The sequence below is a fragment of the Cydia splendana genome, chromosome Z, assembly GCF_910591565.1.
Source record: "Cydia splendana chromosome Z, ilCydSple1.2, whole genome shotgun sequence".
NCBI classification, from domain to species: domain Eukaryota; kingdom Metazoa; phylum Arthropoda; class Insecta; order Lepidoptera; family Tortricidae; genus Cydia; species Cydia splendana.
Window position 1 is genome coordinate 18,614,112 of NC_085987.1, and position 13,245 is coordinate 18,627,356.

Genomic DNA, 13,245 nt, shown 5'->3' on the forward strand with positions numbered 1-13,245 from the left:
GCAACAGAAATACATCATCTGTGAAAATTTCAACTGTCTAGCTATCACGGTTCGTGAGATACAGCCTGGTGACAGACGGACGGACGGACGGACGGACGGACGGACAGCGAAGTCTTAGTAATAGGGTCCCGTTTTACTCTTTGGGTACGGAACCCTAATTAGGGCATACCGGTACAAGTGCGAAAAATAGGTAATTCGCACATGTATCATACAACGTTTTACAGTACATAATATGGCCCTTTAAATTTTCGACATAGTTACGTAATGTGCTAATTATCGCACTAATGCGGTAAAGTAGCACCATATTGTAATAGTACTTACCTACATTACGTTTACAAGTGCGGCAAATAGGAAAATCGAAACGAGTGGCGATAAATTCGAACACGACCGAAGGGAGTGTTTTGAATCGACACGAGTTGCGAATTACCTATTGGCACATGTATCGTACAACGTTTTACAGTACCTACAGTCCTACATACTAGGGTTTGCTCCCGGGAAATACCGGTACCGAAAGTACCGGGAATTCCCGGGATTTAGAGCCAAGCAAAGAACCGAGATTTCAAAATTAAATTCCCGGTACTTTCGGGATTTTCGGGACTAATATTTCCGGTACAATATTTGACTGTTTTCTGTTACTTAGCATGAAATATCATGTTTTTTAAAGAAATACATTATATAAATCCATTGCTGACGCTAATACTTTTACGACTGACCATATATTAAAGCAAAACAAAAATAGTCAATGGGTTTGACAATGCCAACAAAATAAAATAGCTTATTTTGAAACTATACGAGTGTTTCTACGATAAATAATTTTATACGAATAATTAGTTAGTTGTATACTAAATACGAGCAAAAACTAGAGAGAATTGTGTTATTAATAAAATATTTCTTTTAATTCGAATACGGTATAAGAAACTCTTATTGATAATCTGAATGACATTTTAAAATGAATTAAAATATGATAGTGACATGTCCTCTCCTTGGTAAATTCTTAATTCTGGCTGCAACAACTTCTTGATCCTTCCTATTGATAATTTTATTACCATTTTTACCTACTCACATGCAATTTTGCACATTTATTCAAGCCCCTTATCTTGTCTAGAATACAAAATTTCGTAAACGTAGCTCTAACAGTTATTCATAAATTAACGTTTTAAAACCGGCATTTTTGTGACTGACTGACTAATAGATCAAAAACCTAACCCACTTCGAGCTGACCTAGAAACTTGAAATTTGGCACTAAGGAATGCAAATCGGTTATTTTTTGTATGGAAATAACCGCGGTTTCGGTTAATAACCGATTATTTCCATACAAAAAATAACTGATTTGCATTCCCTATTTGGCACCAAGGTAGACTATTAGGAGTTTATAGAGGGAACAATCTAAAAAATTAAAATTATTGATAATTTGATGAAGAAAAACATATATACTTATCGATAATAGATGACTAATTTTCATTTATGGTATCAATCGATCAGGTTTGTCTTTAGGATCAAAAGTCTATATGGGATCCATTGCATTAAAGGAATACAAAAGTCAGAAATGATAGTCAAAGTCCGACAGTCGTACTTCACTCGCGAAACGCCCCGAACAAAACGATATGTGACCGTGACGTCAAGGTCACAAAGAGTCCATCTTGAAGTATGAACAAAACAAGAAAATTGCGATTTTGTCGGTGAAATATTGCGTTTATGTATATAGTTTCCATACAATCTTTTATTGGATAAAATGCGAGGAATCGAATCGAATGGTAACTAACTGCGACAATTCTTCGACCGACGGTTTTGTCAGGAAGCTCTTCTTCCACATTGAACGATATTTGTAACTGAAAATAAAATATATTGTATGTGTTAGCATTTACAATTTGTCACATCATGTACAGTCGACGTCAAAGATATGTACCTATTGCAGCATACTCCTTTGTAATAAGGTGAAAAATGTATACATATATTTGACGTCGACTGTACATATAAAGCACCGGTGGTAAAGAACCAACGAGAGAAATAAAAGTAAGACCCTGTATAATGACTACGAATCGTGTGATAAATCAATTTACGATGGAATTCTGGCACACGAAGTTGAAACAATGTTATTCTAGCTAGGTAGTTAGTACAAAAGGTAAAATTGTTCTCTGCTCTACAATCAATAAGCATAATTAGCATGAATCACCTACCTCATGGGTATCTTCTTCCTCTAATATACTAGGAACCCGATAAGTGTCATCCACCTGTGCAATGCGTGGGTTCAAAATGTTTGAGCCGGTCGCCTCACTGTCAAAACCAAAATTAAATAAATGTATGATGTTTTACAGCACATATGGACTTTACCGCACTAGTGCGATAATGCACACACACATTACGTAACTATGTCAAATATTTAAAGGGCTAGTAGTAGTAGTAAACTCTTTATTGTACAAAAAGACATATTAAAAATAACATACAATTAGCAAGAAGTACAAAGGCGAACTTATCCCTTTGAGGGATCTCTTCCAGTTAACCTATAGGGCTATATGTACTGTAAAACGTTGTACGATACATGTGAGAATAGGTAATACGCAACTCATGTCAACTATTTTTCGCACTATTTTTATCATCAAGTGATGATGAACAATAACAGCCACATTTTGCCTCTCATTAAGCATCCGGACAAATCTGTCGGTCGAAGAATTGTAGCAGCCAGTCATTTCTTTACAACATCACTCAATTTATAAATTAGTCCATTACTATTTCATAAATTGATCATGGACCCGCAAAACGCAGCATTCCAGAAATGCAGTTATTTCGAAAAGTGAGACAGACTAATTTCAAAATTTTTATGTAGGTACCTATATTATAACAAGTGATGACAATGGAGAAAACTACTTGAAAGTAAATAAACCATTGTGCTGGTTACAGGTACAGTCGGCGTCAAATACTTTGTAGCAACGAAGTAGCCAAATAGTAACATCTAGCAAGTAACATAATAAAATTGCGGTTTATGACGTAAGTATTAAAAAAACTGCTTACTAGATCTCGTTCAAACCAATTTTCGGTGGAAGTTTGCATGGTAATGTACATCATATATATTTTTTTTGTTTTATCATTCTCTTATTTTATAAGTTAAAGGACACACATTTTACCACTTTGGAGGTGGTCTCTCGCGCAAACTATTGAGTTTAGAAAAAAATGATATCAAAAACCTCAATATATTTTTTGAAGACCTATCCATAAATACCCCACACGTATGGGATTGATGCAAAAAAAAATGTTGAGTTTCAGTTATAAGTATGGGGAACCCCCAAAATGTATTGTTTTTTTCTATTTTTGTTGGAAAATCCAAGTTTCAACAGTACCTATAGTTCTTATAGTTTCAGAAAAAAGTGGCTGTATATACGGACGGACAGACAGACAGACATGACGAATCCTTAAGGGTTCCGTTTTTTGCCATTTGGCTACAGAACCCTAAAAATGCTCTATCACAGGTAAATGAGAAATTGAAAATGGAAATAATTGCCCAAGATTATTAGTTTTATTAAAATAAAAAATCGGTCAACACGCTCAAGAAAAGGAAATCATTTACTATTGTGTAGGGTAGGTATAATATAAAATAACTACCAGTTCATTAAAAAATACGTAAAAGAATAACGAAAGTACGGACAATCGGTAAATCCCGGGATTTTAATTTCCGGGACTTACTCAGGCAACCCTATTACATTCTATCAGTGTACATTTTTAGGGTTCCGTACCCAAAGGGTAAAAACGGGACCCTATTACTAAGACTTCGCTGTCCGTCCGTCCGTCTGTCCGTCTGTCATCAGGCTGTATCTCATGAACCGTGGTAGCTAGACAGTTTAAAATTTCACAGATGATTGAATTTCTATCGCCGCTATAACAACAAATACTAAAAACAGAATAAAAAGATATAAGCATCTGCACTGATAGGAAAACAGTAGGTATCTAAATCTAACTAAGGTCTTTTCGTACGCCGCCGCTGTGAGTACTTGAGTAGGTAGGTATTTGTGACGTTATCTATGAAAAGGGACCTTATTGTCGATGGCGCTTCCGCCATTATTAACGATGCTCTGATATAAATACCACGCCGTGCGACGCAGTGCGTCGTAAGCGCCATAGACAATAAGGTCCCTTTTCATAGATAATGCCACAATTAGAATTAGAACTTACTCGTTACTTTGAATGTCAGTGGTTGATGAAATCGGAGATTCCATTTCCATATTTTGCAGTCTGTAAATAAAGATAAATTGTAGTAGTGTATTGTGTTACGTAGGTAGGGCTAAAAAGCACAAGTCAAATAATTATACTCACTCGATGTAGTCTAAAGATATAGTATCATGTTCGGCTGTGAAATTATCCAATTTTCTTCTTTTCCTAGAAAGACAAAAAAGTAAAAAGTTTAGACGCATGACAAATCACGAGCTGAGGTTCGAACCCTCGATAGGTGGATGGATTGCTAAAAGAACGCTTTATGCGTCTAATTGTGTGCGTTACATGTATCACTGTGTGCTCGTATTTATAGGAAGGCCCACTACACCGCAACCGCGTAACTACGACCAACTACGACTCACGGAGACGCACACATAGACGGCAATGTTTTCTGTCTTTGCCGTGCAAGGCAACGGCGCTAGTGCCGCGTGGTGTAAACTTCGTCGCGAATCGCGATATCCTTTTAAGCTATTTAGATGATGACAATGTTTACCGGTAGATGGAGCGATTATTAATTTTTAGAATGTTTCAAGTTATATGGATTACTAATTAGTACGATCAAGTATATATTAAATTAAGTAATAATTACGTATTTCACTGTTGTAATAAATATACATTTTTACTTACGTTAGTTCCATTGTTTGTTGGAATCTTCCGAGTTGTCTTTTTCGAGATGTCTTCTTTTTATTCAATTGCTTGTTACCCATTATAACTTAAAGGTTTTGGTGCACACGGTATATCACTAGGACACACAACACAGCACAGTTTTTATAAGTAAATCTTATATTTGTTTTGGGGACACCTAGTACAGGTCCGTCTGGCACGAGCGCTCAGCCATCACTGTCTCATTTCGAAAGACGGACGGAGATAGAGCATGCAGGCCGGAGTCGATATTTTGTTACGATAGAATTAGTTGATGTTTATTTATTTTAAAAATATTGCCTCTAATTATCGTTTTTCTAAAGCTGTCAAATTACTGTTATAGTTATGATTGATTTTTCTCCTTTTTTTGTTTCATAGTGTCACATAGTAAAGAAACGAGTAAAGTTGGAGTAAAAATTCGAATTGGAGGTTACTTTGGGAATAAATTGTATCGAGCGAAGTGTTATGAATCGTGTATCGAAAGCTGTGTTATTAAAGATAATATAATCAAGAATTATATTTATTTTTCCCACGTCTACAAATATCACCGTTTCTTAGAAAAATAGGATAATTATTGGGGTATTTTTACATTTCTGGCTCAGGGAACGGCCTTAATCCTTTTTTTGCCGCTAATTTCATCGGAAAATTGCTCTGTCATTTTTTTCTTCTTATATGATCTCAGAATATAATTTGGCGTAATGGGTAAGCAAATCAAAAAAAAATACATACCTAAATTTATGTATTTTAGAACTATTAAAAACTGAGAGTGGAAAATTTCTCAGCCTTATTTCTGTTTAAATATGTACTAAGTAGTCACGTATACACTTAAATCCAAAATATCCAAAAGAAATATCATCCCTTGTACTCCCCGCTCCCTACACACTGCTCCCGATATGTTTAGTTTTTAATACGCTCGTTATATTTTGGATGTTTTTATAGTTGAATAGAAAGACAACTGTGAACTTAATTCAGTAAATAAAATGGATAGATAAATTTTCCACAGCGAGTAAAAAGTCAATTTCTGTAAATAGTACAGTTACATGGTAATTTTTATAGATTTTCATGTCGTAGGTATAAAACTGCAATAATATGGCATTCCAGTAAAAAAATTAGACGGAGCAATTTTCCGGTCCAAGACACGCCAAAAAATTATATTTTATTAATATTGGTATTTCTGCTGGGATATTTTTTTTTGATATTTCATATATTGTTGCAATACGTTAGATGAGTATGTCCGGTGAAGAAATTTTGAACGGAGCATTTTTCCGTAAAAAGATATTAACGATTTAAGACTTTAGGTATTTACTTTAATTCTATTATTATTATTCTTTGGAAATTTATAGAATACTTTTCATTTATTGATACTTTATCATACTGTAAAGTTTTTTCTGGCTGAGGAATTACTGCGGGGTCCACTACCTTTATTTACTACACTAGTAAGCTCAAGAAGGCTTGTGTTGAGGGTACTCAGACAACGATATACACGGTGTAACATGAGGAAACCGAATAATTTTACTGATCATATTTAGAGACGAAAATGTCCTAATATATAACCTTTTTTGAAATTCGCCTAGTTTCAGAGATAATAAATAATAAAAATATTTATATTTATATTTTAGTTATTATTGTTACACAGCATAGATGTAAGTAAATTGAGGTAGATATGGTACCAGGCGCACGATCGTGAGCCATTAAATATAGGTTCCGGAACCTATATTTAGTTAGTCGTATGGGTGACGCCAACCTGTCAAGTTGTCAAAATCGTTGGATCAAATTTTAGTTTTGTCAACTATGAACGTCACACGTCTACATAAATAAAAGGTCATTGTTACACAGTGTAAAAGGCCTTTTTGATGGTGATGTTGCTGCTATGGGACGTGGTCTAAATATCCTTATTGATAGATGTCAAAAAGTGACAAGTAACACTTTGCAAAAAGTAGGTTTTACGAAAAAAACATGTAAAAATCAATTTTAAGTGACAAGTTTACCAATAACATTTATTTTTTATGTACAAATACATTCAAAAAATTGAAAAAACAACAAAAAAAAATTTTTTTTGGCGAAATTCACCTAAACTCATATTACATTTTTTCCTTCTTTTGACCTCAGAAATGCGTGGTTAAAAATATTCGGTTTCCTCATGTTACACCGTGTATATAATATATAAATACTTAAATACATAGAAAACAACCACGACTCAGGAACAAATATCTGTGTCATCACACAAATAAATGCCCTTTCTGGGATTCGAACCCAGGACCATCGGCTTCACAGGCAGGGTCACTACCCACAGGCCAGACCGGTCGTCTATATATGCTCCAACTCCAACTGAGGATCAGATATTTTTGCACGGCTGCCCAGTCATATATTTATGGTGACTGTACAGTCGCCATCAGATATATCGAGCGGCCGAGGTGCTCAAAAATATCTGAACACAAACTCTAAAGCCTTGACAATCGATAGAGGCACATTTTTGTCAAGCTCGAGTTCTGATCATGGGATCCATCAGGAACCGAGGGAACTCCTCAAATCTTAAAAGCATACATAATATGTATGTGATTTTTTCAGTTTTTATCAACAAATCAATCATTTACATTGAAAATAGAGTCGGACCAAGAAAAGTCTGCAGCGGATTTGATAGCCCACGCAGTGCAAGTGTCATTTATACGTCATAATTTCATATAACTTTGACGTTTAAAATAACACGTGCACTGCGTGGGCTATCAAATCCGCTGCAGACTTTTCATGGACTGTATAGTGTAGTAAATAAAGATAGTGGACCCCGCAGTAATTCCTCTGCCAGAAAAACCTTTACAGTATGATAAAGTAAATAAATAAATAAAAAGTATTGTATAAATTTCCAAAGAATAATAATAATAGAATTTAAGTAAATACCTGAAGTCTTAAATCGTTTATATCGCGTGCCTGGTTGAGGCCTCGAATGCTTGGATAGCTGGACCGAGTCAAAATTTTCCGTCTCGACCGAAGATACAAAGGGGCTGGGATAACATAGCATCAGTCACTACTCTAAACTCACCTCTGGACACCGCGACAGGCAGGGACCGGCACCTTTATAGACCCAGAGACGCTTCGCATAGCCGCTGGTCTCTGGCTAGGAGTTGCTGTCTGTGCCGACCACAACTGCGCTTCATGTGGATCTGAAGTGGATAGCCTCGGCCCACGGGCTCGCCTGCTCTTCGGGTGCCGGCCGCCTGTCTCGCCATTCCGCCCTCAATGACATCCTGAGATGGGCGCTCGTCAGTGCCAGCGTTCCCGCCGCTCTGGAGCCCCAAATAGTGCGGAACGACGGGAAGCGCCCTGACGGAATGTCACTGATTCCCTGGAAGATGGGTCGTGCGTTGGTATGGGACGCCACTTGCGCTGACACGCTAGCGGCGTCCTACGTCCCATCGACCAGCAGGCGTGCTGGCGCAGCGGCGGACACTCGGGAGCGTCAAAAGGTAGCCAAATACAGCTGTCTCGGCGCCCAATACGAATTCGTCGCATTTGGCGTCGAGACGCTTGGTTCGTGGGGCAGAGGCGCACAAATGCTCCACAAGGCGCTCGGGAAAAGGCTGAGGGAGGCAACGGGCGACCCCCGCGCGGGCAGCTTTCTCGCGCAGAGAATTGCCATCGCAATCCAGCGCGGGAACGCTGCCTGCGTGTTGGGCACCCTCCCGAAGGCACCAAATTTTGATAGGTATTTTTAATTTTTTGTTTTAGTTATTTTAATTGTAGTTAGTTTTAGTTTTATAGCACCCTCCCGAAGGCACCAAATTTTGATAGGTATTTTTAATTTTTAGTTTTAGTTATTTTAATTGTAGTTAGTTTTATATTCCTGTTTATGTCTTTTAGTCATTTATATTAATAAAGTATTTTTTGATGTTTTGCATGTAAGATTTAAATAAATTCTACGTTTGAGTGTAATGTTAATATCTTTGTACGGAAAAATGCTCCGTTCAAACTTTCTTCACCGGACATATTCATGTAACGTATTGCAACGTCTATGCGGGAAAGCCGTCTGAACGATTTTGAACGTCTCTATACAAATTTTGCTGTCACTACGGTATTCGATACAATCCCGTATACGGTATACGGGAAAAATTAACGCCGTGTGTATCTAGCCTTAAAGTTAAGCAGGTTACAGTGAAAAATACATTCATTTTTATTTTTTCCCTTGAACGGATAATAATACGAATGTCTCAATTTTAGCATAGATGAATAAACCTTCATACAATATTAAAATGATATTATTACATCAGGCCCCATACCAAATTCGTAAAATAATCGAGACAAGTTAAAGTTAACATTTAACCTAACCACTTGTCTCTACGAAACTACTACACTTGGGTCATAATGGTACCCTACGGTGGTTAGCTTGATACTTACCTAATATTTTTCCATAGTTATGATCTAAATACATTTTTCTATGTATGAGTCAGATGCAATACCGCGCATGTACAGCCCAAGTAGCATTGCAAGCTGTATATAAGCTGTATTAAAGTTTATTTGTATACTATAAGCTGTACAGTTAGGCTGTACAAAGGCTGTATAAGCGCTTATACAGCCCTTATAAGTAAAAAAAGGGCCCAAATTATACAGCCTTTGGCGTTATTAGAGTTGTAGAGTAGCTGTATAAGCAATACATAAGCTGCATAATAGCTGCATTACAGCTATATTTTGGTGTAACAGGAAACCTTAACACTACAGATAATCTCTTATAAGTACGATATAAAAATATAAGTTTTAAATGAGTTATAAGAAAGAATTACAAAAGAATAATAATCATTTAAGAAACTAAAATGTCTTAATCTTGTTCATTCGTAATATAGTAATGGCGACAATAAAGTGTTATAGTGGATGGTAAAAGTAAAAGTAAATATTATACAGGACTTGAATGGAATATTACATTATTGGTAAGTGCGGATTATTATTTATTGTGAACCTGTGTATCTTTTCTGGCAAAATATTTACGCGCCTGCAAAATAACAAAGAGAAACCATAAGGAAAATATCAAAAATCGGTAAAGTTACTGTTTGTTTTTAAGGTTAGAGTATCAAAAATATTTATAAATATTAATTCTAAGGCTAAACAATTTATTTTAGCTGGTAATCATAACACGGCGTTAGTCTGCTAAATATTTGCGAGTATTTCTTTAATTATATTTTCAAATAGTTTTTTTTTTTATTGTAAAATGGCGACAATTTTTAAACAGCCTACAGGATAGTTGGAGAGCATTATAATCTTAGTAGCTGTGCTGTGTAATAAATGGAGTGTCTTTTACAGCTTTTGTAATTAAAACAGCTTTATAATAGAATATTTGTATTCGTTTGGCTGTATTTCGGTTCTCCGTACATAAGTTATAATTCTCTTTAGAGATCCGTATAACAAATAAAAAACCTGTAGGTACTGTAACTGTCATATATTCCTTTAGTTTTATAATACACTTATTTTCAGAAATCATTACACTACTATACTTATACGAGTGTAAAATTACGCCAAAAGATTGTTATAAGCGACTCTATCAGTAATACAGAAAAAAGCTGTACTATAGCTGCCATTTATTCATTTGGTTTTATAATATCCTTACAGACAGAAGTTATACAACTACTATTCTTATAGGAGAGTAAGATTACGCCATAAGAAATAGCTTTAAAACGGGGTTGACAGATACATTTGTACAGCTACAAGTGCCAAGTGATACTACAATACAGCCTGTATACAGCTTTTACGATAAAATTAGCTTGTAGTGTTTCACAACACTTAATGTTTTAAAACGGAGTTGACAGATACTTTTGTACAGCTAAAAGTGCCAAGTGTTACTACAATACAGCCTGTATACAGCTTTTACGATAGAATTAGCTTGTAGTCTCTCACAACACTTTTAGTTTAATAGTAGAATTTTTATATTCTGATAGAGCACCCCATGCTTCCGCAGAATCCTTTATAATGATTTTATACAGCTTGAGCTGTATAATATCTGTAAAGTACCTTTTATACAGCTTAAATCTTTTCTGACACTCTTATACGCCCCTTAAATCACTATAAGTTCTTAATTGGCTGCTATATTGATGTTGCCGACACTTCCATGCTACTTGGGAGGTTGGTACAGGTTAACAGTGAAAATATCCTTGGACAAACTTCGTGCGTATATTTTTTTCAAAATTTTAGACCCAGTGGTTTCGGAGATAAAGGGGGGGATGGTCATTTTTTGCCTATTTTCTTGAATTACTCCTAAACTGTTTACCCTAAAATTATAAAAAAAGCTCTTTCATTTGATATGTAATACGATATAGTTTGAAAAACTTCATTTTTTAATTTTCTCATTAACCCCCCAAAAGTGGCCTCCAAGTATAAAATGTATTTGTTTACGTTACATGCCCGTCTTTGGGTCACAAACTTACATATGTGTACCAAATTTCAACTTAATCGGTCCAGTCGTTTCGGAGAAAATAGGCTGTGACAGACGGACAGACAGACGCACAAGTGATAAGGGTTCCGTTTTTTCCTTTTGAGGTACGGAACCCTAAAAATAAGTTTACCTAAGTAGTATACTAATAAATAAATAAAGATATACTTATTTCGGCATGTTTAATTATTAGGTTCACGTAATGAGAACTATATAATTGCCAAAAATTAAATCCAAAGTCCTTAGACATTACAGAATCATATTTATACATAATATTTAATTACTGAAACGTTAATTCTAACTATTTATATACCTATATGTAATCGATTCTATATAGGTTGGACACACATTTTTCCGTCAGTATACAAAGGCGGCAAATTTGAGAATTTTGTTGCAATTACAGATCATGTATATGAACACACCATGAGTATGAAGCACCCTCCAGACTATGCGCGTGAATCGCGGGCGAAGCCGCGAACGCGAGTGTGGAGTCGATTTCGCTGTCGACTCCACACTTGTGTTCGCGGCTTCGCCCGCGATTCACGCGCATAGTCTGGAGGGGGCTTGATAGTGATAGGTATTTTGTTAAAAATTATGAGTGTAGGATGCCGGTTTACACAGTTAAGGTTTTATTTCGTTGTGAGCTAACATTTTATCATTTTAGTCAATAATCAAGATAATTTCGTGTAAAAACATAAATTGTTACGTACGCTAGGGCTTGACAAAATGACTAGTATCGATAACCAGTCGGCATAGTAATAATATAAAGTTATTTGCGATACAAGTGTTGAAAGTAGGAATTAAATTCGCAACGAGTGGTGATAAATTAAAACACGACCGAAGGCAGTACCTATTTTTAATCGATACGATTTGCGAATTACTTAGTTACCTGGTACAACTACTACGTTGTACCCGACCCTGGACATCTGTCTCGCTCTCTCTTATAGCTGTGTCTTTGATGAACGTACGTCGGACCACCTTCCTCACAATCGACCATGATCGCATTGATCGCGATCCAATACGCCTTTTATAACGACTAAAAGCTTTTATAACGACTAAATTAAGTAAGGTTGTGTGATGCGTTTTACAGAAGAGAAAAAAAACTATATCCATCTCTTTTCTGGGGAAATTATACTAGCATAGGGAAAATACAGTATGATTCTCTCTGATTATGCACGAATGAGAAAAGATCCTGGCCAAACTATATATTCCATCTTATGCTAATATCCCACATTCATATGACTTATGGTCACCCTATTTAGAAATAGATGCAGGGCTCAGGTTTGACCTCTCATGTGGACACACTTTTTGGCCAGTGTACTCGATCCGGCTTATTAATTCTAGATCCGTGGTGCATACGAGTAGTAGGTTCTGCTATCTTGTGGGCTACATAGTATAAACGACACATTTACGCCACGCGCCTAAAATCTGACGGCTCCTATGCTGCCCCCTATAGTTCATGCACGATGCACGGGGCCTATAAAGGGATAGAGTCTGTGCGGTAATAGAAGAGTCGGAATGTAAGAGAACCCATACTTTCTACGACTCTTCTCTTTCCGCACAGACTCTACCTAAAAGTAGCTTCCATAGATAAAACTAAGTATTACGGGACTGTCAGTTGCACCAAACCTACATATTTGTCATCTTTTTAGGCCAAGCACGCACCACGTTTTTAATTTTTGCGACACGATTTTAGAATCGCGCTGTAACATATCGCAGAAATCCACTGAGCGCACTGCGATGAAAAAGTCGACGATTTGTTCATTCTCAACATGGATTTCGTACCAGTCGCTTGTCGTGAAACGTGTCTTCTTATAGACACAAAGGTGATCTCCTTCTATTTCCATAATTAAACGGTCAACATCAAGCGTCTCATCATGTGGTTCCATTGGAGAAGCAGGTTCCGATATGTTGACGCTTGGAGAGCCAAATGCCGACTGAGGTCCGGGGTGCGATTTTATAATCGCAGTGCGCGCGGGGCCATACAGCTC

At 36.4% G+C, this 13,245-nt stretch overlaps 1 protein-coding gene and 1 long non-coding RNA gene across 3 annotated transcripts in view; both read right to left on the bottom strand.

Moving 5' to 3' along the window:
* The window catches only part of LOC134804941 (uncharacterized), a 384,312-nt gene that overhangs the window by 138,013 nt on the left and 233,054 nt on the right, over positions 1–13,245 (bottom strand). The window lies entirely within an intron of this gene.
* Positions 1,458–5,400, bottom strand: LOC134804685 (uncharacterized). 2 transcript variants are annotated; one of them, XM_063777799.1, is made up of 5 exons: positions 4,831–5,400; positions 4,306–4,368; positions 4,165–4,224; positions 2,178–2,274; positions 1,458–1,829 (listed from the first exon to the last, which is right to left on the bottom strand). In XM_063777799.1, exons 1-5 carry the CDS (start codon positions 4,908–4,910, stop codon positions 1,575–1,577), a joined length of 555 nt encoding a protein of 184 aa, XP_063633869.1. In that variant the 5' UTR covers positions 4,911–5,400; the 3' UTR covers positions 1,458–1,574. The 2 variants fall into 2 exon arrangements, with proteins under 2 accessions (XP_063633869.1, XP_063633870.1); XM_063777800.1 differs by lacking the exon at positions 1,458–1,829 and having other exon boundaries at positions 1,849–2,274.

Excerpts from the sequence above, each read along its gene's own strand:
- LOC134804685 (XM_063777799.1), bottom strand. The coding sequence starts at position 4,910 with ATGGGTAACAAGCAATTGAATAAAAAGAAGACATCTCGAAAAAGACAA. Across the intron at positions 4,369-4,830 it reads CAACAAACAATGGAACTAAC|GAAAAGAAGAAAATTGGATA; the intron begins GTAAGTAAAAAT and ends TTGTCTTTCTAG. Across the intron at positions 1,830-2,177 it reads AGGAAGAAGATACCCATGAG|TTACAAATATCGTTCAATGT; the intron begins GTAGGTGATTCA and ends TTTTATTTTCAG.